This window comes from Ambystoma mexicanum, chromosome 12 (assembly GCF_040938575.1).
Source record: "Ambystoma mexicanum isolate Mex_15411 chromosome 12, UKY_AmexF1_1, whole genome shotgun sequence".
NCBI classification, from domain to species: domain Eukaryota; kingdom Metazoa; phylum Chordata; class Amphibia; order Caudata; family Ambystomatidae; genus Ambystoma; species Ambystoma mexicanum.
In genome coordinates, this window is record NC_090936.1 from 494,710,293 (window position 1) to 494,734,057 (window position 23,765).

General features: G+C 47.8%; 1 protein-coding gene across 6 annotated transcripts in view; it reads left to right on the plus strand.

Moving 5' to 3' along the window:
• Positions 1–23,765, plus strand: part of CNOT4 (CCR4-NOT transcription complex subunit 4) — a 1,427,191-nt gene that overhangs the window by 1,326,641 nt on the left and 76,785 nt on the right. For 4 of the 6 annotated variants that reach the window (XM_069628774.1, XM_069628772.1, XM_069628775.1 and 1 more), the window contains exon 12: positions 22,684–22,896. The exons of the other annotated variants lie outside the window; for them this stretch is intronic. In XM_069628774.1, coding sequence (XP_069484875.1) covers positions 22,684–22,896 — 213 coding nt within the window. The remainder of the gene's footprint in view (positions 1–22,683; positions 22,897–23,765) is intronic. 6 annotated transcript variants of the gene reach the window in all.

The window sequence follows — 23,765 nt, forward strand, 5'->3', positions numbered from 1 at the left end:
TCATGGGCCACTGGTATTCCTCTTGCCACTGCCCATTTCCGAAAGCATGTATGATCAACGTGACCCTCACGTAGCAAATACTGGGGGTCGAACACATCGCACCCCTCAGTGAACGAGATGATCATGTTGAGCTTACTTAAGATGTCTCTACCCAGATGATTGATGGGGGTCATGGTGGAGAACAACAATGGGGCGGTATCATTCTTTCGACTATTTTAATGGGTCATTCTTTTGTAATTGGAACAGATTGTACTGCCCTAGAGATGCCTTGCATGTCCATTATCTTGCCTGACGAAGGGAATCCTCACTCACTAATGCATGGTTTAGTTGCAGCTGTATCAACCATCAAAATTAATGGTTTATTGCCTCCACGCCCTCCAAGGATTCCTCTTCTGGGTTGGCAGTGACTGGTGGAACTGGACACGCAAAAGCTCTCTGTGGGCTGTCCTAGTCTGGATATGTGTTTGTTCCTGGAAAAACAAATTGGTTCCCTCCAACAGTGGCCCCTTGGTAATGCGCCACTATTCTGCACCTGGGGACCCTGCTGTGGCCCCGGATGTACCTCATATGTTGGTCCAGAGCCTGGGGCTGGCAGCTGCGGAAATGGCTGTAGGCGGGGCTATGGGCACTGGCACACCATATGTGACTTCTGGAGGTGCTTGCATATAAGACTGGGGGTACAGGGCCGGGGCGTTCCTGCAGATATGGCTGCTGCTGTGGGTACGCAACTACTTATCTGCTCCTGTACTCCCTGTAAAAATGGCCCATCTCCACACATGTCCAAGACGGTCCTGCTACCGTTCCTCCATGTGGCCCCATTCCTCCAAACCCACCTCATCCTCCCGGGGCCCCTGAAATAATACTGTATTTCCACCAATCCTTTAGCTTCAATCCCGCTCTCTTATTAAGAGTCTTCTGCACTTCCTTCGGAAGTCCCCTTTTCACTGTGAAATAATAAAACAAAAATGCTCAGTCCCAGGAGTCTCCCGTCTCTGCCCTCCACATTGCTTGCATTTGCAAGATATACTGTGCGGGGTCCTCAACCCACATTGTTTGCTGCATTATTGATTGGAGATTAGGTGTATCTGGATATGTGCGCAGCAGCACCTGCCGTAATTGGTGCCTAATGTCTTTGAAATGCGCTCCATCATGACTATCATACCCTAACTTCACACCCAACCTTATCCCAAATGTCATTAGCTTGGTCCCCCAATATTGAAACAAACTTTTCAAATCCCCTACAGCCAAGGTTGTACCAGCTGTCTGCTTCCCAAAGGCATATATCCACTTACCCACTCCAGCGGTGAGAGGCGAGAGCGCTTTTATTAGATTATTTTTGTCCATGTGGGCCCATGGTTTATACTGGGCCCTCCCCGGCCCCTTATGCAAGAACAGGAACTGTGCTCCCACCATTTTAGTCACGTTCCTCTTCCCCGCTGTGACCTTTCCTCCCCTGGCCATGCGCCCATTTCTGTTCCTTAATCTAGGTCCCCACAAACTCATCTTGCGTGGAAATTACAGGCAGCTGTTATTCTACCAACTGGTCCAGAGTATCCCTCTGCATCCCACTGCTCATCCTCTTCTCGCGTGCGGTCATACTCATTAGATCGTACCGTCCCATAATCCAAACTGCATGCCTTCCTTCTCTGTTTCTATATGCACATCCTTAATAGCGGTAGTGTCTCTTCGAAACAAAATATCACCTGCTGTCCATTCGTCGGTTCCTGCAAGTGCTCGTTGCCCAGCTCTCCTGTCCAACTTCAACCTGGCTAGTTCCTCTTCTGCCTTTCTCAACACTGCCAACTCCTTCTGTGGTTTTCTGTCTGTGTCTCCATGTGCATAGCTCTTGCTACTGGGTTGGGGAGGTTATGATACTGGGTTGGTGTGGGTGGTGGAGGAGCGGTAGAAGGCAAAGGGACATACGTGTGATTTGTGTATCCTGACGAAGTGCGGGCGGGGTAACACCCTAGCGGGGGAAGGAGACTAGTCTGTTCCTGCTGGTAATAATGCAGCGGGGGTACTGGGGCAGTAGGCGTGGTTGTGGTCTGGACACGTGGGCAGCACCTTAACCATTTTATGGGGATCGATAGGAACATCTTCCAAATCTTCACCATCTTCCAGAATTCCAGCACTTCATTCCTGTTTTTCAACGTTTTCCCTATATACCTAGCTGCTAAAATGGTATACATGTGACTCAAAATAGCTTTGTTTCCTGTTCTGTCCATGGTTTATACATTCCTCCGTTAGTCTCTACTAGCCATTCCTTGTGGTATTTAAGAATTTGTTCTCGGTACAAAGGAAAGGCTTTACACATATACTCCAGCAAGGTTTCCGGCTCCATCATAGCACCTCTCTATCACCATTCTAAAATACTTCTATTAGCCATGCTGCAAACCAGCAGAGCTGTTTTCACCAGTTACTCCTCGCTCCCCCTTTATTCACTGCTTCGAATACCCAACCCTACCCTCACTCACAACCCCCTGCACTGCTCTCACACATACTCGCCCCACCCGTAAACCTTCCCTCACACAATAAAATCTGGCCCTCCCTAGGCCTCTCCTCGTCACAATAAAGCTATCGACAACAAACTCACCATAAAGTCTACTTTTTTGTTCCAACACCCCCTTTATAATAGGTGATGCGATCCCAGTTCCACAAGGGGCTTCTACCACAACTACTTGCCCCCCTTACACTGGGCCGAGGGATCCCAGGCCCACTGAATATACAGAGCCTCTATCCGTACCTCTTTTCTTCATTGTGCAGTGCTGTGTTCTTCTCTAGAAAAATAGGAAAGGGCCTTTTTACACCACAATCGTGTATATTATAAACAAAGCAGCCTATATAAAATGCCACGTGGTCTTCCACACCTACCACCCATCCCTCACTCACTGCACCCACACCATTCCTCACACACTCACGCTCCCCTCCCTTACTCGGCTTGTTTTTTTTCCTGCAAAAGGTGCACTTACATCTATGTACTCCCCCGAAATCCTCCGTCACAGGGTCCCATCAACGGCCTGCACAATCCGGGGACAGAACCCTGCTCCAAAGATCAGACAGGAATCCTGATAACACGGCTCCTGTAAACCCCTCCAAGGTGCGCTCAAGGGACTGGTCCCTGCAGGTGGGTGTGGCCCCTCCGGATGTACGGCTTGGAATCCTCCAGCCTCGTGGGGGAGTCTGGGATCACCAGTTTTGTAGAGTAATCTCTCACCAACCAGGCCAAGAAATAACCCTCTACGGAGAAAGGCTTGGTGCACTCTTTTGGGAGAAGAATAAGGGCGTTCTTTGTATACAGAAAGGTAAAGGCGACGGGGTATTATAAGTCCACTGCCACAGAGCTCTCTCCCTTAGTCAAAGCAAATAGCACGTGATAACTGCAAAAATCGTCTTGTGACGCACACAGTTTACAGCGTTCATACCCCACCCTCATTGGCTACAACCTATAAACATACTACTGATTACGTTTAGGTCTCTCCAATTCATTGGTCACGTTTTCCCTGACGCGCTCTTCACCCTGGATTACTGTAAAATGATTGGTTAGGTTTCTGAAAATACTGACCTAGCCCAAGGCCTGATCATATGATGTGCACCGGCCCGTCAACATGAGCTCAGTGGCTAACTACAAGGTCAATCTGGTTGTTAGCGAATAAAGCATCCCTTTTCTCATCCCAGGCACACAGGCTCCCCGTCATGCCTCCCCACTGTAATCTTATAAGAGTTGGCATCATCCTTTGCTCTCCCTGGTACAAATCACAGGCTTTGTTGTCCTCTACTCCCCCCTTGCCCCCTTTATCAACTACCCCTCCCGAGGGGCAGGCCTGGGTTTCCTGCAAGTCCCACTAATCAGTCTAAATAGTGAAGGATTTAGGAGTTTTGCTCATGGGCATCTGATAATTCAAATGGGATGGCCATTATCCTGGGGGGCGCTAGTGTCCTAAATGTTCTGCTTGCGTTTTGGCTGCTCAAGACCTCTGCCCTGGCTCCCATGGGTTTTTCCTTCACAACCGGCCGCAGCCGTTACACGTATTGGGCCGTTCACATTCCTTTCGAATTTCTCAAAGCATGAAGGGGGGGGGTGTGTGTGCGTGCACGCACGCTCCCTACTTCGCCTGGGAAGGGGGAGGAATATTCAACCATGAGGTCTTGTTTAGTGTTCCCAGCACAGCCTGCGAGGATTCTGGCATACCTTCAAGTATAGTGTTGCTTCTATGTTTTGTGCCCCTGAACAAAGATCCATGCTATATGTATGTTGTACATATTGCAGTATATTCGCCTAGCATTTATTTATTAAGAATTCTTGTATACCGCGCCACATGCCCATGGGCCTCAGGGCGCACACATACAATGGACAAGACAAACGCAACTAAAACAGTAGGAGAGAGAAGGGAAACGAGGCACAGAGGCTGGTGGGAGGAAAGAAGACTACTTAGTCAGGCGGCAAGTCAAAGAGAAAGGTTTTCAGCTTGCTCTTAAACTCAACCGAAGACTTGGAAGCTCTGAGGCAGTGGGGCAGCAGATTCCAGGCAGTGGGACTTTGAACATTGAAACTGCGCCCTTCAGCCTTCGCCAGCTTGAATCTGGGTTGAACCAGTTTAAATAGGTTTTGAGACCTAAGAGTACGGACGGACAGGGATGTGTGACTGAAGGTGTGCTGCTAAGTACTTAGGAGCCAGCCAAACTCAAAAAGCACGTGTGAGTCAAGTTGAGAACTTTGTGCCTGATTCTAAGCTTGACTGGGAGCCAATGTAGGTCCCGCCTAGCTGCAGTAATATGAGTACATTTAGACAGGCCCAGCCGCCCGAACTGCATGACTTGCAGAGCAGAAATAGACTCCGAACAGCCGCTAAGCAGACTGGCTTCAATCCTCATTAATTCTCGCATAGACTATTGCAACAGAGTTGCTATATTCTCGCGGGACAAAAATTGTTGAATATTGCACAAGAGTTTATTGATCAAGCCACAAGAAGATATGATCTGGGCCACATGGTGATGCATAGTAAGCTTGGCGTCCATGACTACACCGAGAGTCTTAACCTTCTTGGCCACCGGTATCAAAGAGCCAAGAATAAGGAAATTCTTGTACTCTTCGGGAAGAGACTTCAGTTTGGAACTAGAAGCAACATTCAGGGGCTCGGTTTTCTTTGCATTAAGTGCAAGCAAGTTGGCAGCCATCCAGGAGTGTATTGACTCATAAATAGTATTAAGGTTGGCCGAGTCCACAGAGTACGAACCAGAGAGTTTTACGACAACCTGGGTGTCGTCTGCGTAATTCGCATACTGGACACCCAGGCTGTTGAGTTTTAGAAACTGGATCATATAGATGTTAAACAACGCAGGTGAAATACAAGACCCATGTGGCACGCCGCAGGTAATGGGGGTAGGTTTGGAGGAGACCTTACCCACACTCACTCTAGAATTCCTGGGGCCCAAAAAATAGGAGATCCATTGGGTTGCCTTGAGCGAGCAGCCCACTACCGACCAGAGTCTATCCTCTAATATGGTATGATCAACAAGATGAAAGGCAGAGGATAGGTCCAGCAGCATCATGACAGAAGGTTGCCCCTAATCAATGTTCTGCAACAAATTGGCCTTGGGGTCTAACATAGCGGTTTCAGTACCAAGCTCCTTCCTGAAGCCAGACTGCTGCGGCAGGAGAATATTATTGCCCTCAACAAAATTCAGGAATTGCGTATACGCTACTCTATCCAGATTTATTTTTTTCAACAATACTTTTTATTAAGCATTTTCAAATACAATGACATCAGCATTAGCATCCCATACATCAACAGACATAATCAGGAAACACATGCCTAACTTTTCCCCAGGGGATAGAGCAAAGTCAGGGGGAGGGGGGGGGTCAGCCGGGCACACAAGACCCAATTGGTGAGGAGGAAAGGGCCCAGCACCGGATGCTCGCAGCACTCTGTTGAGACGTCAGGATACTCCTCAGTCCTGCATCCAACGTGTGAGCCGGGGTCTTCAAGTGAGAGCTGGATATTTTTCAGAGTAGTTCATAAATGGTGCCCAAGTATTCAGGGAGGGGTTCAAGTTCCCAGAGCATATCGCCGATATTTTCTCTGCCACAATAATTTCCCAACATTTAAACCACCATAGCAAGCTCACAGGACCCTCCTCATTTTTCCACATTCAGGCCAGTGCAATTCTCGCTGCTAGTAGGAGATGGTTGCATAAATGTGCCATGTGGTCAGAGAGTGGAATTTCCCCTCCCCTAGTTTCACCCATGAGAATGATCCCTGGGTCCCATGGAATAGAGAGTCCTGTGATTGCTTTAATGTGGCCCACAACTTCCCTCCAATACTTTTCCGCTCTAGGACAAGACCACAGGAGATGAAACAGAGTCCCTCTTTCTACACAGCCTCTCCAGCAGTTCGGGGAAATATCTGCATTGACTCTGTTCAACTGAGCCTGTGTTGCATAATATCTATAGCCCCCTTCCTTGTTCGTAACGCGTTGACCACTTTTATGCAGTCTAGACCAAATCTTCCCCCATTTCTCTATATCTATAGCACGCCCAAGGTCCCTCTCCCATTCCAACATACACCTTTCTTTCTTGTAGGGGTCAGTTTTGTCCAAAAGCTTGTAGATTGTGTATACTTCCCCCTTGGATTTGTTGATGTGAGATTGTGCTCTGAGGCCGTCAGGGCTCTCGCTCCCCCTCTCCCTTACCACCTTGTGGGAAGTCCAGTGCCACAGCTGGGAGTAATGAAACCTTTCTATTTCTATGACCCCAAACATTTCCTTGGACTTTTCAAAAGATAACGGAGCTCCTTCCTGTAGGAAATATGACAATTTCCGAAGCCCTCACTCCTGCCATGCTGCAAACCTGTGTGGGTGGATCCCGGGCGTGAATTCTGGGTTGTCCCAAATCGGCGGGAGCGGGCTCAGTGAGGTTGTGCAGCCCCATTTGTGGGCTGCTACCTTCCACTTGTGCACAGTGTTCCTTGTTGCTGCAAGGGGACCCCGATTAGCCTGAGCTTTGATAGATGGTAAGTGTGGAAGATCTGACAGTGGAACCGGGCACCAGGCCTCCTCAATTTGCCTCCAAAGAGGGTGGTCTGATGAGTGAACCCAAGCGTATGCATGTGAAAACTGCGCCGCTAATGCAGAACTAGCTACGTCTGGAACACCCAGGCCGCCCAGCGGCCTGCCCCGGAGCATGATTTTCTTCGGTACCCTGTGTTTCTACCCCTCACCCCCATCCCCCATATACATTTCTGAATATTTCTCTGCAGAGTTACGATCTACTTATCTGGAATCTACACCGGGAGAGCCGCACAGTGATATAATAGTCTAAGAACCAGATTGATTTTCACTGCGGCTATGCAGTCAAACCAAGAGATTTCTTGCGCTCGCCAGTCTTCTAAGTCATGCTTGAATTTGCCGAAAAGTCGCGGGAAGTTGCTCTGAGATATTTGGGATGAGTCGTTGGGGATCTCAACTCCCTGGTACCCAATGGAAGAGGTGGCCCAGGGGATTTGCAATGTTTGACTGAAGTCTGACTTATGTTTCGCGGTGAGATTAATTGCAATCGCTTCAGATTTATCAAGGTTCACCCTAAACCCCGAGACATGACTGAATTCCTCAATTTCCCCCCAAAGTGGGCCCAGGGAGGAGTTGGGTTTGGTTATGGTGACCAGAACATCATCCGTGTAAAGCGCAGTTTTATAGTCATGCCTCCCCACAGCAAACCCCTTTATCTCTGAATTTTGTCGAATCCTATTTGCGAACGGCTCCATAGACGGAGCAAAAATCAATGGCGACAGGGGGCAGCCTTGCCTCGTTCCCCTGGATATGCGTATTGTTTCAGACCTAATACCATTCACCCGTAATTGGGTAGTGGGTATCTGATAGTTGGCCATGACCCATGTTCTAAATCTCGGACCAAAACACCAATGTTGCAAGACCCTCCGGACATCGCCCCAGTCCACTAAATCAAACACCTTATGGGCGTCCAATGAGATTACGAACATCCCTTCCCCTGTCCTGTTTGCCCATTCAATAAAGTCTATGGTGCGCCTGATGTTATCGTGTGTCCCCCTTCCTGGGATAAATCCCATTTGATTTTGGGCAATAATATGCAGGACTTTCGAGTAAAGTTTACCATCATTATTCATTAAGGTTATTGGCCTGTATGAAGCCGGTTGCTCGCGATCCTTCCCCGGTTTATGGAGAAGAACCGTCAATGATTCTGCCATCGATTTAGTTATGGTACCAGTGCTCAAAGAGTTGAACAAGGTTGTCAATCGCGTGGCCAAAATATGTGAGAAGGATTTGTAGAATTTGCCGGTTAACCCGTCCGTTCCCGGAGATGAATTTTTAAGTGATTTAATGGCTTCAACCATCTCTTCCTGAGTGATTGGATCATCTAAAGAGTTCAATAGGGTTTTATAGTGTTGCGTTTTGCTAGCCCGGAGATAACTGGGCATATTATCAAGGATTGTTGGTCGGCCAGACATGATAGCTTTGTGATAATCCATAAGCACCTCCATTTTGTCTCGGTCTCTATATTGGGCCTGACCCTTCCAATCCCTAAGGCAGTCTGTTGTTTCTGGTGTGTGTTCTTTTCAGTTTATATGCTAAAATGCGATTAGCTTTATTATTTTTACTGTAGTAAAACTGTTTCTTGTATGCTAATGATTTTGCTGAGCGATGCGCCCAGTGCATCTCCAGTGCTATATTAGTTTTACGCAGTGCCCTTTCCCCCTTTCTTGTCCAGCGGGATTGCAAGTCTTTTTCCAGCGAGGCTATCAAGCCCTCCAATTTAGATCCTACGATCTTCGAGACTCTTCGTAGTTCCGCCTCGGCACTAATGAGGGAACCCCGCACTACCGCTTTCATGGCATCCCAAACTACTCCAATGGGGGTGTCCTTTCCCGAGTTTTCCAAGAAGTAGTCATTTAGCGTTTCCTCAGTTTCCCTTCTTATGTTTGCATCTAGCAACAAGGAATCACATAGCTTCCAATACCTCACTGGGGGGAGCCGCGGATACTCGGGTCAGCCGATACTGGGGCATGGTCCAAGATTGTTCCCGCGTATATCTCCACTTTGTCTAATCATGGGTAAATTGCAGTTGTAACCAGGTGAAGGTTGATTCTGGAAAACCCCTTATGTGCGTGTTAATAGTGTGTTGTCACTGACCCCTACATTGTCCAACCTCCATGCATCGACCGTACCCGTTTCCCTAAGTAACCTAGCCAAGGCTAGTGCTAGCGAATGGTCTACTTTGGACAGCGAGACTGTCTTATCTGCAGTGGGGTCTGGGACCATATTGAAACCCCCACCTATGATTAAATGCCCCTCCGAGAATGCCAAGATCACCAGAATCAGGCTTGTTAAAAATGTATCTTGAGCAGTGTTTGTGCAATAAACCGTGATTAAGGTCATTGGCTGCTCCACCAGTAGACCCTTCACTAGTAGGAACTTGCCCCCCAGAACTCGCTTAACTGTGATTTTCGACAATGGGACCCTCTCGCTCAATAAGATAGCTACCCCCCTCTTCTTCGCCCCTGAAGTGGCAAAGAACCTGTTCTTAAACCTTTTAAATCTGACCAGTTTCTCATCAACCTGAAGCAGGTGAGTCTCCTGAAGGAATATTATGTCCCCCTCTAGCTGACTGAGTTTATGCTCCACCGATCCACACGTCCCCGGAAAGTCAAGGCCCTGAACATTCCATGTGAGAAATCGAATTTCTCTTTCGTTAGCCTGCCCCATGATACTCCATAATGAATACAGCTTTAGTAGCAGCTTTGGCCATTCCTAATCAAGCTTCCTGTGCAATGTGGTCCTGGTAGAAAGAGTCTGCGTTGTATGTGGATGTCTGATTGTGGTAACATTTCAACATATGTGGGAGTGTAATTCGTAGCACCTCTCTACCCCAGGAACTTTCTCCCTCCATTTTAAACACCCCCCACCCCCACACCTCAAGACAGGAGATTCTCCTACCCAACTGGGCAACTGGAAGTGCTCCAACCATGAGCACTAATGGCCAACTGGGCCCAACTTATCAGCGAGGCATAGGTATCCCGTTAACTTGGTTTCGCAAAGGGTAAGCTGATAATCTGCAGAAATTTTGACATGAACCGGCTTATCCCAAACAATGGGGAGAACATTCGGATCAACTCCATCCCCCACTGAGCACCTCATACCACAAAACCCCCACCCCCAAACCCCCTGGCTAAAGAGAAAGTTTCCACAGTGTATCCTCCTCCCAAGCCCAAACAGATGGAGGGGGGGGGCAAGATAGCGTGGGGCCCAAAACCAACCTTGTTTGCATTCAGAGCTATATGACTGCTCAGTCTGGGTTGTGCTTTCTACGCGGACTACCTCGGGGCCTGCGCCGTCTGTCCACTCTCGTCCATATCATCCCAGCTTGCTTTTTGGAGGGATCTTTGGTGTTCGACTCTACTTCCGATCCGTCACTTGCTCCCTGGATGCCCATAATTTTCTCGGCTTCCTTCAAAGAGTGGAACTGGTGCTGCACGCTCTCCCAGGAAAATCTTATAGATGTTGGGAAGCCCTAATATTTTCAATTCACGTAACCAGGCAGTCAAGAGCTTGAGGGATTTCCTTTTCTGGAGGGTGGCGTTTTGCCAGGTCTTAATACAGGAGGATATTGGAATCTCTGAAGGAGATTTGTTGCATTGACCTAGCTTCTCTCATAATTTCCTCTTTCAGCCTAAAAAAATCGACTCCGGCCAGAACATCTGGAGGCGAGGTAGCTGATTTGCGCGGGATCGTCCTGTGCACTCGGTCAAGTTCCAGCGGAGAATCATCAGGAAGGGTTATGATGAACCTAAACGAATCCACCACATAGGCCTGAAGCTTCGAGTCCGGGACCGCTAGTGGGATCCCACGGATGCAGATGTTCCGCCTAGACGTATTCTCTGCGTCCTCCAGTTTTGTCTCAATCGCTTCGCACCGTGCTTCCAGAACTGTTAGTCTGTCTTGACCTTTCTTCCATTCAGAAGCTTGGTCACAGTCTATTTTCAGCCTCCGCCATGCTACTTTCCACTGCCTCCTTCCTCTTGGTCAAGGGAATCCATTTTTTTTGTCACTGCATCCGTGCCTTTTTGGATCTCTTTTGTTATGGCAGCCAGAAGATCCTTCAGGTCTGCCCTTGTAGCTAGCTGTTCCAGATCCAGGGATTCGCTGGATCCCGGCACCTGTTCTGCAGACGTCTCACCCTTTTTTTTTTTTAAATTTTCTGGATTGTTATTACCCATCAGAGCGGCAATGTCTGTTTGTCAGGTCGCCTTACCGCTTTTCGCCATTGTTCCCGATAGTCCGAAGGTGTGATGGGACTGCAATGGAGGCAATTCTTAAGCTAAACCCTTGATTCAAGATCCCCAGAGGCGCAGGGCCCTCAGCAAGGAGACTTGTGCTGTGTGAAACTTACACCCTCACGGATGACTCAGATAGGTGCTTTAGACAGTAGGTATGAAGACAAGCCACTGATAAGTGGAAGATACCCTCTGCTGAGTGAAGTGTTGCCCTGCAGATGGTAGCTTGCTGATAAGCGCCAGGAGGGTTTGCAGTTCTTTCCTGGCAAGAGGCTGTAGGAGGACACTAATCCGTCCCAGGAACGAGGCTACCCCCTGACATTGCTATCCCCCAGACGCCATTAACCAGCAGATGCATTGGGAGTACCTTTATCAATCGGTTCCAATAGAAGCTTTGTACGTGTTTTCTCCCTAGTTCTCCAGCCGGCTCACTGAAGATTGCTTTCCTCCTCTGCTCTGAGCGCCATTAGGCACAGGCGCATCTGGGTATCTTGGCCCGCCCTAACCTGCCAAGCCAGAGCTTGACTTGCCCGGTGCTGGCGCTGCATTAGATGAGAAGTGGCAAGCCAGTTCAGATGTTACACTCAAGCAGGCCCAGGGGGGATCGGGTGTTGGTGCACTGTAGCCTTAGTAACCCAGACGTATTCCCACTGTCACCGCACCAGAGGCACTAACGTCATTGTATTCAGGCAGACTGTTGACATCTGAACTCCCAGGCCAGCCACGGAACCGGAGAATTCAGAATCCCCGAACTGAACTCAACCCCAGAGATCAGTATAGTGTGGGGTAGTTCATCATGATCCGCACCGGGACCCCTCGGCAGCCGCGCTAGGAGCAGGGTGCGCGCACGGCGGGCACAATGAAGGCTGGTTACAAGGTGGAATTCCCCACATCGCACGTGCTTACCCCGTCCTCCTTTCCGATGAGTGGGGGAGTACGCCTAAAGAAGCTATATGCCTTGGCACTACCCCAGCTGCCAGATCCTTATGAGCATACCGCTGCAGTCCTTCCACCGCGCCTTGAAACACCTGTGTATAGGCGCGTTACAAATACCATATCATATCATATATCATATACCGACCCAGGGGTGGTTGGGAGCTCAGGACCATGGACCCCTGCTCCAGTCTGCTCATGGCCAGCCCCTGCTTGCTGGTGTGCCTAGTCCTTTACAGGAGAGCTGGTGAATATGTAGGTGAGGGACTGCCTGGCGCTTCGTTGCGCGACCCGCAGCACCTCAAGCGCTGCAACCAAACGCGGTAGGACCAAGCCGCAAAGGGTGCTGTGCTGGCTCTGGCTCCAGTACCAGTCCGGTGTCCGGCGCAGGGTGACGGATCTCGCAACTAGTGCAGGTATTGCTCGGTTGTTAATTCCATCGCAGCTTTGCTGAATCGCTGTCGGGATCAGTTGACTGCTTCATCGCAGTGGCTCTCTGCTCTGCTCACGTTCCTCTGTATTGCAGAGAGCAACAGTCGCCATTTTCATTACCTTCTCCGTGAAGGGCTCGGCAACTGACAGAAGCCGTAGCTCCACAACCCATACGAATTAGGAGAGAATTTAATCAGTGACATGCTCTCCATTCCATCCTCCTTCTAAAGATGTGTCATGCCGGTAAACGGAGAGCGAAGCCGCCGTAGTTAGGCTCGTAACATGGAGCTAGCCGGGAGCTTCTAAGGAGCCATGCCACACGCGGCACCTCCAAGCCACGCCCCCCCATATCCGGAATATTTTAAAAGAAGGGGCACATTAGTGATGGGACAATAATTCTCTTGAAGAAACAGGTCAATGGACTCCTTTTTTCAAAGGGGTGTGTCCCAGGCTTCTGTGAGGAGGAGTAGGACAGTTCCCTCCGTGAACGATAAGTTCATAAACTTAGTGACCCATGGACAAAGAACATCCAGACACTTGATGAAGCGACTGGAGGGGCAAACATTGACACGAGGTGGCCTTCATACTAGAGATAGTTTTCGCAATAAAGGATACAGAACAGGATAAAGCGATGGACGAAGGTGATGTGAAAACCACTTCTTTACCATCCACCTGAGACGTAGCCAGTATAGGATTTGGATATTAGTTTGAAAGAAAGAACCTTATTAATGAATGAGTCATTAATAGACTGACACCAATCTTTAGCATTCACTTGAGCTAGGAGAGAGGGCAGTTTACTCTTAAAATCACACAATATAGAAAATAGTTCCTTGGAACTCGATTTAGCTTTCAGGATCATGTTATAGAAGTCCAGATTTGGTCATCATAATGGCCTTCTTGTATTGTTTTACCAAAGTTTTGTAATTGGCCAGTGTTGTTGCAGAAGGATATTTTCACCAACAGCGTTCCGCTGTTTTTTTTTTTCTGCCTGATCAGAATAATAATGTTGAACCAGGATTTATGAATGGCTTCACTTTTAATGTAACAACCTTTCAGGGGCGCCAGCTGATTGGTGACTTCCACAAGGGTGTTTGTGATCTGAAGAGCCAGGTCATCAGCATTGTCAAATTCCTCCAGAACACCCAGCCTCTCTTGAAGTAGTGGGTAGAAGTTTCCGGGGTTAGAGACTTCAGATTACACATGCGTATAATCTGATATTAGTATAGAGTCTGGCAGGCGGAGGTTGACTTCCTTCTAGAACTTCCGGTGCGGAGCCAGGCGCGCTTCAAGGCAGGGCTGGCAGAAGCCAAGATTGTAGCGCAGGACATAATGGAGTCCACGGTGGCTCACACTGACACCTCAGGTCGTACCATTTGCATTGCTGCGGACATGAGGAGGATGGCCTGGCTACGGGTGACCAAGTTCAACCCGGATGTCTAGAGCATATACTGGACCTCCCTTTCGAGTGTGGCGATCTGTTCCATTCCACTAAGGACGAGGATCTTGAGAAGAACAATTCCCAGACTGCCAAATCCTTATCCATCCTCACTAAGGCCACTCCCGAGGCACATAGCCAGACGCACCAGCTTTCAGACAAGTGTCGGTCTTTCAGAGGTTTACGGGGCTTCCAGGAAAGGCGGTCCAGGCAACCGGACAGGTCAGACCCCCAAGCCAGCACCGGCACAAGCAACACAAGACGGTGCACAAGGGCTTTTTCTAGTCCCCCTCCTCAGCCTCAGAGGGCAAAAAGTCATGACACAACCATCCGAATGCACGAGTCTCCGGTGGGGGGGGCAGGCTTGCCCTTCACTCCCAACGCTGACATGCGAGGTTTGCGGAACCCTGCACCCTCTGCGTAGTGTCCACGGGCTTCCGTCTTCCTATCCCTCCTTCTCTTCTCCTCTCTGCTCCCACAGATTGGGAAAGCAACTCTTGTTGGCAGAAATTCGATCGCTCGTAGAGTCAGGCAGTGGAGGAAGTCCCAGCCTCTCAGCAGGGTCTGGGCTTCTATTCGCAGATTTTCACTGTACACAAGAAGAACCAGGCAGGCCTGAGAGTTGTGTTGGACCTTTCCACTTTGAACCTTTCACTCCCTCTACAAAGGTTTGAGATGGTTACCCCAGCGCTTATAGCAGAGACAGTGTGCACGGGAGACTGGATGTGCTCCCTGCATCTGAAGGATGCTTACCTACACATCCCGATCTGGCAACCCCATCTGTCATTTCTGAGGTTCAGGATCATGGGCTTTCATTTCCAATACAAGGTTCTATCCTTTGGCCTCAATTCGGTCCCCAGGGTCTTTACAAGACTGATGACCGCAGTGGCAGCCCTACTCGGACCCAGGGTCACCACATATGTCCATACCTAGATGACTGGCTTGTCAGGGCAAGGTCTCCGGAGGCAGTCCACCACACTGCCTCCGCCTGCCCTCATGAATACACTACACAAGTTGGGATTTTCCATCAATCTCAAGAAGTCACAGCTGGAGCCCACGCAGAGTCTAACATTTCTGGGCCTCATCTGGGATACGAGCTCTGAGAGAATTTTCCCCTCTGAGGACAAGATCACAGCCATCATGAGGGCCAAGGGGCATTTTCTCAGCAGAGCAGTGAAGTGACCTCTGTGTGGTGGTACTAACACCTCTTGGGCATCATGGCAGCATTTCTCCTGGCAGTGCTGCACACAAGACTCAAAATGAGGCGATTACAGTTGCACTTTGCAGCCTCCTGGAGTCAGGAGAAGGGTTCGCAGGCGGAGCTGGTCATCATCCCACTTCATCTCTACCAGGACCTAATCTGGTGGAGCATGGACGACAACCTGCGGATAGGCAGGCCCTTTTGCTCAGCAGGTTACCATCACCACGGACTCATCCCCTGAGGGCTGGGGAGCTACCTTTGGCAGCCACAGCATCCTTGGTGTATGGTCTCGTCAGGAGCAGGCGGCCCACATCAACTGGCTTGAGTTGATGGCCATCTGGCTCGCTCTCAAAGCCTATCTCCCGATTCCCGATGATCAGTGCCGAGATGATCCTCATTCAAACGGACAGCTCCACCAGCATGTATTAAATCAACAAGCAGGGTGACACCCGGTCTCTTCCCATCTGCACTCTAGCAGTCAACATTTGGGAGTGCGCTCTGGTGACTAACGTGCACTTGGCAGCGATTCACCTCCCGGGGGAGTCCAACCTGGAGGCGGACAGGCTCAGCAGGCTGGGTGCAGACAACTACAAATGGCAGTTGGACGAACAGATCCTTCAGGGGATCTTTGACAGATGGGGTCATCTTCAGATGGATCTCTTCTTCACCTGGTCCAACAGGAGGTGACCCCAGTTTACTTCCTGGCCTGGTAAGGCTGGGGCTCTTTGAGTGACACGATGCAGATCCAGTGGAACAACATGAACGCGCGTACGCCTTCCCTCCCACTCCCCTGGTCCACAGGGTAATTTGCAAGATCCAGGAGGCCTGGCACCTCCGTGGTGGCCAGCAAGGCCATGGTTTTCAAACTTCTCAGCCTGTCGGATCAGGCCCTGGTGTACCTTCCGCTGGGCGCAGCTCCCACACTGACATCACAGAGGCACAGTCATCCACCCTGCCCCCCGGAAATTAGCCCTCGCAGTTTGGTTCCTGAACGGGTCACACTAAGGCATCTGCATCTGTCACAGGCTAACCTTGACATTATATAAGGTGCTAGGAGCGATGCTTTCAGGAGCCAGTACAGAAGTGAATGGACTAGGTTCTGTCACTGGGTGGAATCAAAGGAAGTCGATCCATTGACCTGCATGTTGGACGATGTGGTATCCTTCTCTGCACATCTCGCACACTGAGGCGCAGGTAGACACATGCCGCACCTATCTGGCGGCCATCGGAGCCTACTGGAACTCAGAGGAGGAGGTATTTTCATCCTCTAATCTGGTGGTCAAAAGACACTTGGGAGGGGGGGGGCCTGACCAGACTCTACCCGCCTATCAAGAAGCCACACCTGGTGTGAGACCTCAACGTGGTCTTGGGCGCCCTGGCGCATAAACCATTCGAACCTATGGCTTCCGCGGACATCCGGCTAGATACAATAAAGATAGCCCTCCTGGTGAGAGTTACCTCTACACGCAGTGTCAGTGAAATCCAGGCACTGGTGGCTTCAGAGCCTTGTACTACTTTTCATAAGCACAAGGTGGTGCTTGAAACTCACCCTGCATTCTTACCTAAGATGGTCTCCTCTTTTCAACTGAATGAGGAGATAGTTCTACCTACTTTCTTTGCAGACCCCAAGGACGATGCTCAGAGGGTACTGCCCTGTCTAGATGTCAGGCTTGCTCTAAAATTCTACCTGAACAGAAGCAAGAGCTTCCGCAAATCGGATGCTTTCTTCGTCACCTTCGGTGGGCCAAAGCCCGGCTATCGGGCTTCCAAGGCCTCCTTTAGCAAGGTGGATGGTTACGGCCATCAAGGAGGCGTACGAGGGGCAGCACAAACCTCTTCCGGAAAATATGCATGTCCACATTATCAGAGCTAAGGGCACGGTGGTTGCTTTCCTGATGCAACGTGCTGTGGCAGGTCATCAGCAGGGTGGCTACATGGGCTAAGCCCTCTGCCTTCTGTAAGCACTACTACTTGGATCCCAGCTCCAGGTCGGACGTGGCATTTGGTCAGGCAGTGTTAAGGAGCCTGTTTTCTTAAGAGGGGCAGCTCTCCACCCTGGGGCTACATTCAGTTGTAATCGCCCATAAAGTATGGAGGAAAGGGGACGGGACGTAGGAGTAATTATAAGTTACTCACCGTAGTGACTAACGTAATCCTAGTCCATAGTCCCCTTTCCTCCATACGTCCCACCATCCTCCCCTCTAATAAAACTAGTGTCATTAGGTAATGGTAATATTCTCTACGCGTCAAAGGGGACTGAGGAGTGGCGCTGGTGGGTGGAGTCAGACGAGCGCATGCTCCCAGTGCCGCACCCCCGCACGCATCTAAATTTAAAGGGGAAGATGATTTTTCCTCTGAAAAAGATTATCTCCCGTCCCTAGCGAGGGACGCCCCACACAGTATGCAGGAAAGGGGGGACTATGGACTAGGAGTACGTTGGTCACTACGGTGAGTAACTTATAATTTTTTCTCTATCTGAATAACTGTCTTGTTTTAGCCTGCTCCCCAGTTCTAGTATCGGCACACCTGTACCGGACTTGCAACCGGTTTCATAGTTTGGGCTGCCCTCTGAACTTCAAATAGTCTCATGTTTCACCGTTCCAGTCCCTCCCATTTATAACAGTGATTTTGGACACTGTCCCTGGCCATGGATTCCCGTCTGAGGACAGAGTGGCGAACATCTGCAAGATAGTCTAACCACAAGCAAGAGCTCAAGCCTCTGCTGTTCTATGTTTTCTGAATCCTATGGCCCCCTGCATCATTGTGGTGCTTGAGTCCCAGCTGCGCATGAGGTGGTAGTTGCAGTGTCTTATGAGTTCAGTGGTCGCAGTTTCAAGTACAAACACCAGACCTTCACTGTCATTTGAGAGAGTTTCCTCAGACCTGCAATGCTATCCGTGAAGGACAAACTCCTGAAAGGATCTTCGTATCGTCAACCTTGGCCACAAGTGACTCTGGTCACAGATGCATGCCTGAAAGGCCGGGACCGGCCCTTCCAAGAACTTACGTTGAACAGACGGTGATCCCCATCAGTGTGTGGGTGCAAGTCAGTCTGCTGAAGCTTAGCTTCGTGCCATCAGCTGACCAGGACGTCTTTTCTCACCTGTGTGAAGTGCAAGATGCTGTTGGTCCTGACGGACAACATTGTAGCCATGCATTACCTCAACAAGTGAATACTCATTGCCTCTGTGGAGAGAATCAATGCGATTGTCGTTCTGGGCTCTGGAGAAAGTGTCTGACAGCGGCCCACATGGCTGGTAAAGAGAACGTGCTACTGGATGCTCTGAGCAGAAAATCTCTTTGACTTTCCACCAGTGGGAGCTCTTCCTCCAGTGGATGTCATCGCTCCCAGTGGGAACAGAAAGTGAAAGTGGTTCTGCTCCAGGGATCTCCGTAGTCTTGGAATTGGGGGACGCCTTGAGAGTCAGGTGGGACTTTGACCTGTTTTGTGTTCCTGCCAAAACCGGTCGTACCGCTTGTTCTCAGAAGACTGTGCCTCTTCAGGTCCACAAGGATCTTGATCACACCGGACTGGGCCGGGAGAACATGGTACCCTGGAGTTATTGGGCATGGTCATCTGCCCTCCCTGGCACTTGACACAGAGGACAGATGTCTTCTCCCACTCTCCGGGGAGGAGGGAATCCTGCACCTAACCTCCACAGCCTGAACTGTCATACCTGGCTTGTGAAAGGCTCAAGTATTAGTAGTGGGATTTGTCAGAGGACCTTTTGGATATTATCCTCTCTGCTAGAAGACCTGTCACCAAATTCATTTATAAAAGTTAGTTATAGTGGTGCACTCGACTAGGTACTTATTTGGTTTAAGCTAATTTAAAGTGAATATCAATAAACATATAGGTGCTCCCTGTTGAGATCTGTGCTACTAGATCTAATATAATGAAAAGAGGGAAAGGTAACTCGCGAAAACTCGGGGTACAGACAGTCACAAACAAAAGACAACCAATAGGTTGCAAAAATTATTCTGAATAAGACTTGTTCATTAAAGTAAAATTAAATCAGCACAAATGGCATTAAGTAGAAAAAGTTTGTTATTCAAAATAAATTGTTCCAACAAACAAATTAATCACAATCTCACTGTTGTAATTATCTTGAATATATTATATTGTTGTTTTCAAGTTTTTCCATATATTTACATCAAACAATATTCATCAGAAAAAATGCAAAAATTACACCAATTCGGACAGTCATTTCATTAATGATCACCATTTCAATATTTATACAAACACAATTTCTTGTATATACTGATATCTTAGACAGGGAGTTGTTGCTAATATGCCTCCTGTCACATATTATGCGGTTCGGGCTATTTGAACCCTTCTTCAGGTATTTGATATCAGCAAGGTTAATTCTTTCTGAAAAGTTAACACAAAGGAAACTTAATTACTCAATTTTGAATTTTTTGTGGTTTCTGTAGCTGAGAAGGAACTAAAAAGGAAACTATTCCAATTGGCATATCTCTTCACTAACATGTTCAGTTAACCAATCTGTTGGCCAATGGTCGCTTTGGACTTGAAAATTGGTATTCTTAAGTCCTATAATTAAAAAACCAAATATACAGTCATTCACAAAATGCCATGTGGTTCTTATTGTGCCTTATTTAGAATAATTTTGCAACTTATTGGTTGTCTTTTGTTTGTGCCTCTGTTTGTACCCCGAGGTTTCTCGAGGTACCTTTCCCTTTTTATCAAATTCATCGATACCTGCAGGTGACGTAGGTATTTGGCTTGGAGAGGGCTCTGGATCCTTTTACTTACTCCACATGATCTTTGTTGGATTTTCTTTTCTTTGGCCTGGATGGTCCTGCACATTGGTAGAGTGACTGGGTATATTGCTGCCATTTCGGTCATCAACAGGACCCCAGCATAAGGCTTCTTTTAGCAATCTCCATGGTCATGCAATTCCTGAGTTTGTTGTCCGGGCGTGGGATTTAAATGTTGTGTTGACGCTTTTGATGGGCGCTCCATTTGAGCTCCTTCATTTTTGTTTGTTAACGTTGCTTATCCTTAAGTTGATTATCCTGATCGCAATTACTTCGCCTAGGCAGTTAAGTGAGCTCTAGGGGTTGTCAGTAAATCTTCCTTACTTTGTTTTCTCCAAGGTGAAGCTGATTATGAGAATTGGGCCCACATTTCTTCCGAAAGTTGTCTCAGACTTCATCTCTCTCAAAAGATCCATCTTCCTGTCTTTTTTCCTCCTTATACTTCCAAGACAGAAGAGTGTTTACATCGGCTGGATCTGTTGCAGGCCCTCAAGTTCTACATCTCTCCGATAAGGCAGACTAGGACAGATGACCCGTTTTATTGTTGGTTACTGCCCGGTCCGTCATGGCTGTGAACAAACAGACCATGTCTCGGTGGATCATTCTTTGCATCTCTGAATGCAATGATTGGACTGGCAAAAAGGTCTATGCGGATCCCAGGGCTCATTAAACCAGAGGGGTTGGCCTCTGCTCTGCACTTTGGTGTCCCTGTTCTGGATATTTGCCAAACGGCGACGTGAGCTTCATGGCACATGTTCGCTAAGCATTACTACTTGGATTCTATGCCTGGCCAGGACAGTCGTTTTGGCTGAGCAGTCCTTCAGAGTTTTCATGTTTAGGTTGTTGTCCTTGCTATCCTTCCTCCTCCAGATCATTCTTCTGCTTTGGGAGTCTATAAAAGATGAGGAATCTGTGGGAGGAAGGAGAAGAACAAATTACTTGCCTCTCGGACTGAGATTGTGAGTTTTTTAAACTAAGTTATTCGAGTGTTGAGGGCATTTTTAGTTACAACTAGCAGTTGTTCTGTGGTAGTTAGGCATTTTGATAGAATGAATGGTGGTGGTAAAACGAGAGTTCCTGTGGTACAGGCTTAACTTTGCCTGGTTTTAAAGGCTACTCTTTGCTGTGTGTCACTTAGATGCTTGTCAGGTTTACACTGATAAGTAGGCGTTTTACTTTTTCAAGTATTTCCCTTAGAAGGAATGTTTGCACAATGCTAAAACCACACCTGCACTGTTAGATGATGCTACAGTAATGAAAAGGAGTGTCCACAGTGACAGATAATTGACTTGGCAACTTATTAACCGCTGTACGTGCTGTGACCAATTCGATCTAGCTCGAAAATATTCCACTTCGTCAAGCTAACATTCCAGTGTTGCTAATACCCTGATAGCTGCAAAGGAAGTCTGCGTTTCAGTCCTAAATATGTTGTAAATTGAAATTAATTTTTACTTGCTGTATCACACTCTTTTAAAAGTAGAGATTAGACTGGTTCCACGATGAAATATTTTGCTGCACAATGCCTATGATAATCGAGACGGGTTAGATTTATGTAGTAGGTAGGCAAGGTTGCTTTGAAGTGTGTAGAAGTGTTTGCCTTTCTTTGGAGCAGTGAACTTGATCATTTGTATTTATTGGGCTGTCAATCTTTTGCATTAAATGTGTAAGTGAACAGCTGGAGCATTGTCTTTACCCTGGAACTGATCTTATGCCTCAGTATACATCTATGCACAGTTTCAAATTCTTACATACACACAGTTACATTGTAACTAATAACAATACCACTGTGATTAATGGTAGCAATCGGGCCATAGCTAAAGCACATGATGCCCTTTCACAGGTACTACATTCTCATTCCCACTGGGATTTGCCAGAAGTATCTGGGTGTTGTTCAAAGCATCTGTCCATTTATCCTCATTGTTGTACTCTCCATCTGCAGTGGATTATGCATTTCCTCTGGCCTGTTTCAACCTGTCCCCTCTAGTGAAAGACTTATCTGAAACATACCCAACACTACTCTCTAGCTGTCACCTTAGAGCACTGCATCATTGGCTGTTACCATTTCTTCATCAGCACTCAACCAAACTGACATATGTTAGCTTAACATCAGTGCTTGGGTATCTAAATGTGAAGCAGCATAAGAGCACTGCAAACAGAAGCGTATAGTTGCCTGTTGATTGATTTATCGACATCCCCAGCTGTAGGCCCCAATAGAACAATGGTAAGCATTCTGATATTCTTTCTTCTGGGTCATCATTTCCACCACTTTTACCAACCATAATGTGGAGTATCAAACGTAACCGGAATCTTATTAACAGCTTGCCCTGCTGTTTTGAGGAGAACTATACGAAGACTAACCCTTAAACACAGTTTCCATGCAATGGCTTACTGTGTATAACAAACCTCTGATTTCTAATCATGGCGGCTGAGTGTTAAAGCACCACAGTACCAACTCTCATGCTGTGCCAGGCATATGAGTTGTAATATTGTGTTAAACTAAATAAATACCCCAATAATGTCCTTAACCGAAGAATGTCTTTGTAACTTCCACTTATGATTTTTCATTTTTTTTCTTTTTTTTTTGTTGGTACACCTCCCAGACCACAGCAATTCTATAGAGGGTTTAAATATGAAGGAATGGCAGGACGGGCTCAGGGCACTACTACCGAACATTAACATCAACTTTGGTGGACAGCCAAATACGCCTTCCCCCTCCAACACCAACCACAGTGCACCTACGTCCAACACTACCATCATCAACAGCCTGAACTGGGACAACCCACGCAGTTGGATGGATCCCGCCATCATTACAGGTAACTGTTTCTCGCTCTGCTCTTGCCCTGTGTTGGCAGCACGTCCCTGGCTCTGTCTTTTACCGCATTACCAAACATTTCTCTTCCTCCCATGAGCACAATCTAGCAGATAGGCCCCCAAAGCATTGCCATAGGTGGGAATCAAGGGAAAAATACTCACCTGATAAATGTGCTTGTCTGTTCTGATAGGTGGCTTCTATCTGTTCTTGTGCAGTGGTTAGTGTCTGAATGTTTGGCACTTGTCTTTTTTCAACCTCAGTTCACAAAAGGGCTATTTGCCAAATTGCTGGCAGTATTTTTGTGCCAAAAAACATTGAAAATACTGTGAATGCTTTGGTTGTAAAATGTTTTCCTGGATTTTTAGAAGTGCTGTATTGTTTATTTAAAACCTCCCGAATGGTAAGGAAAACAATTCAATACATAAAATTCACTATTAAGTCGCTCCATTAATGAGTCTACTAATTTCTTTGGACGAGTAACCTTGTTAAATATGGGGGTCGATAAGTCCACATATCCTATCGGTTTCTCCTTAGTGCTTGTCACAGTGAGCCACCTGCTCTTTAACAGTTGTTTTGCTGACTTACTGCTGTTTTACCCCTGGCCTTTTCAAACTCATTCATAGACTTACCAAATGTCTTGTGTAGCTGTTCTATCCATTGAATAGTTTGTTTAAATATATATTTTACTGGTATCACTGCGAAGTCTGTCCTATACCCCATTACTCCTTTTTTCCAGTGTACACGTTTAATACTTTTTTACGCCTCTGCTCATACATCTCTAAACCGTGCACGATTTTGGGAGACACGCTTTATTTTCTCCACTGTTTAACCATTTAGCAGAGTAGATTCTACAGCTAATGCTAATGACTC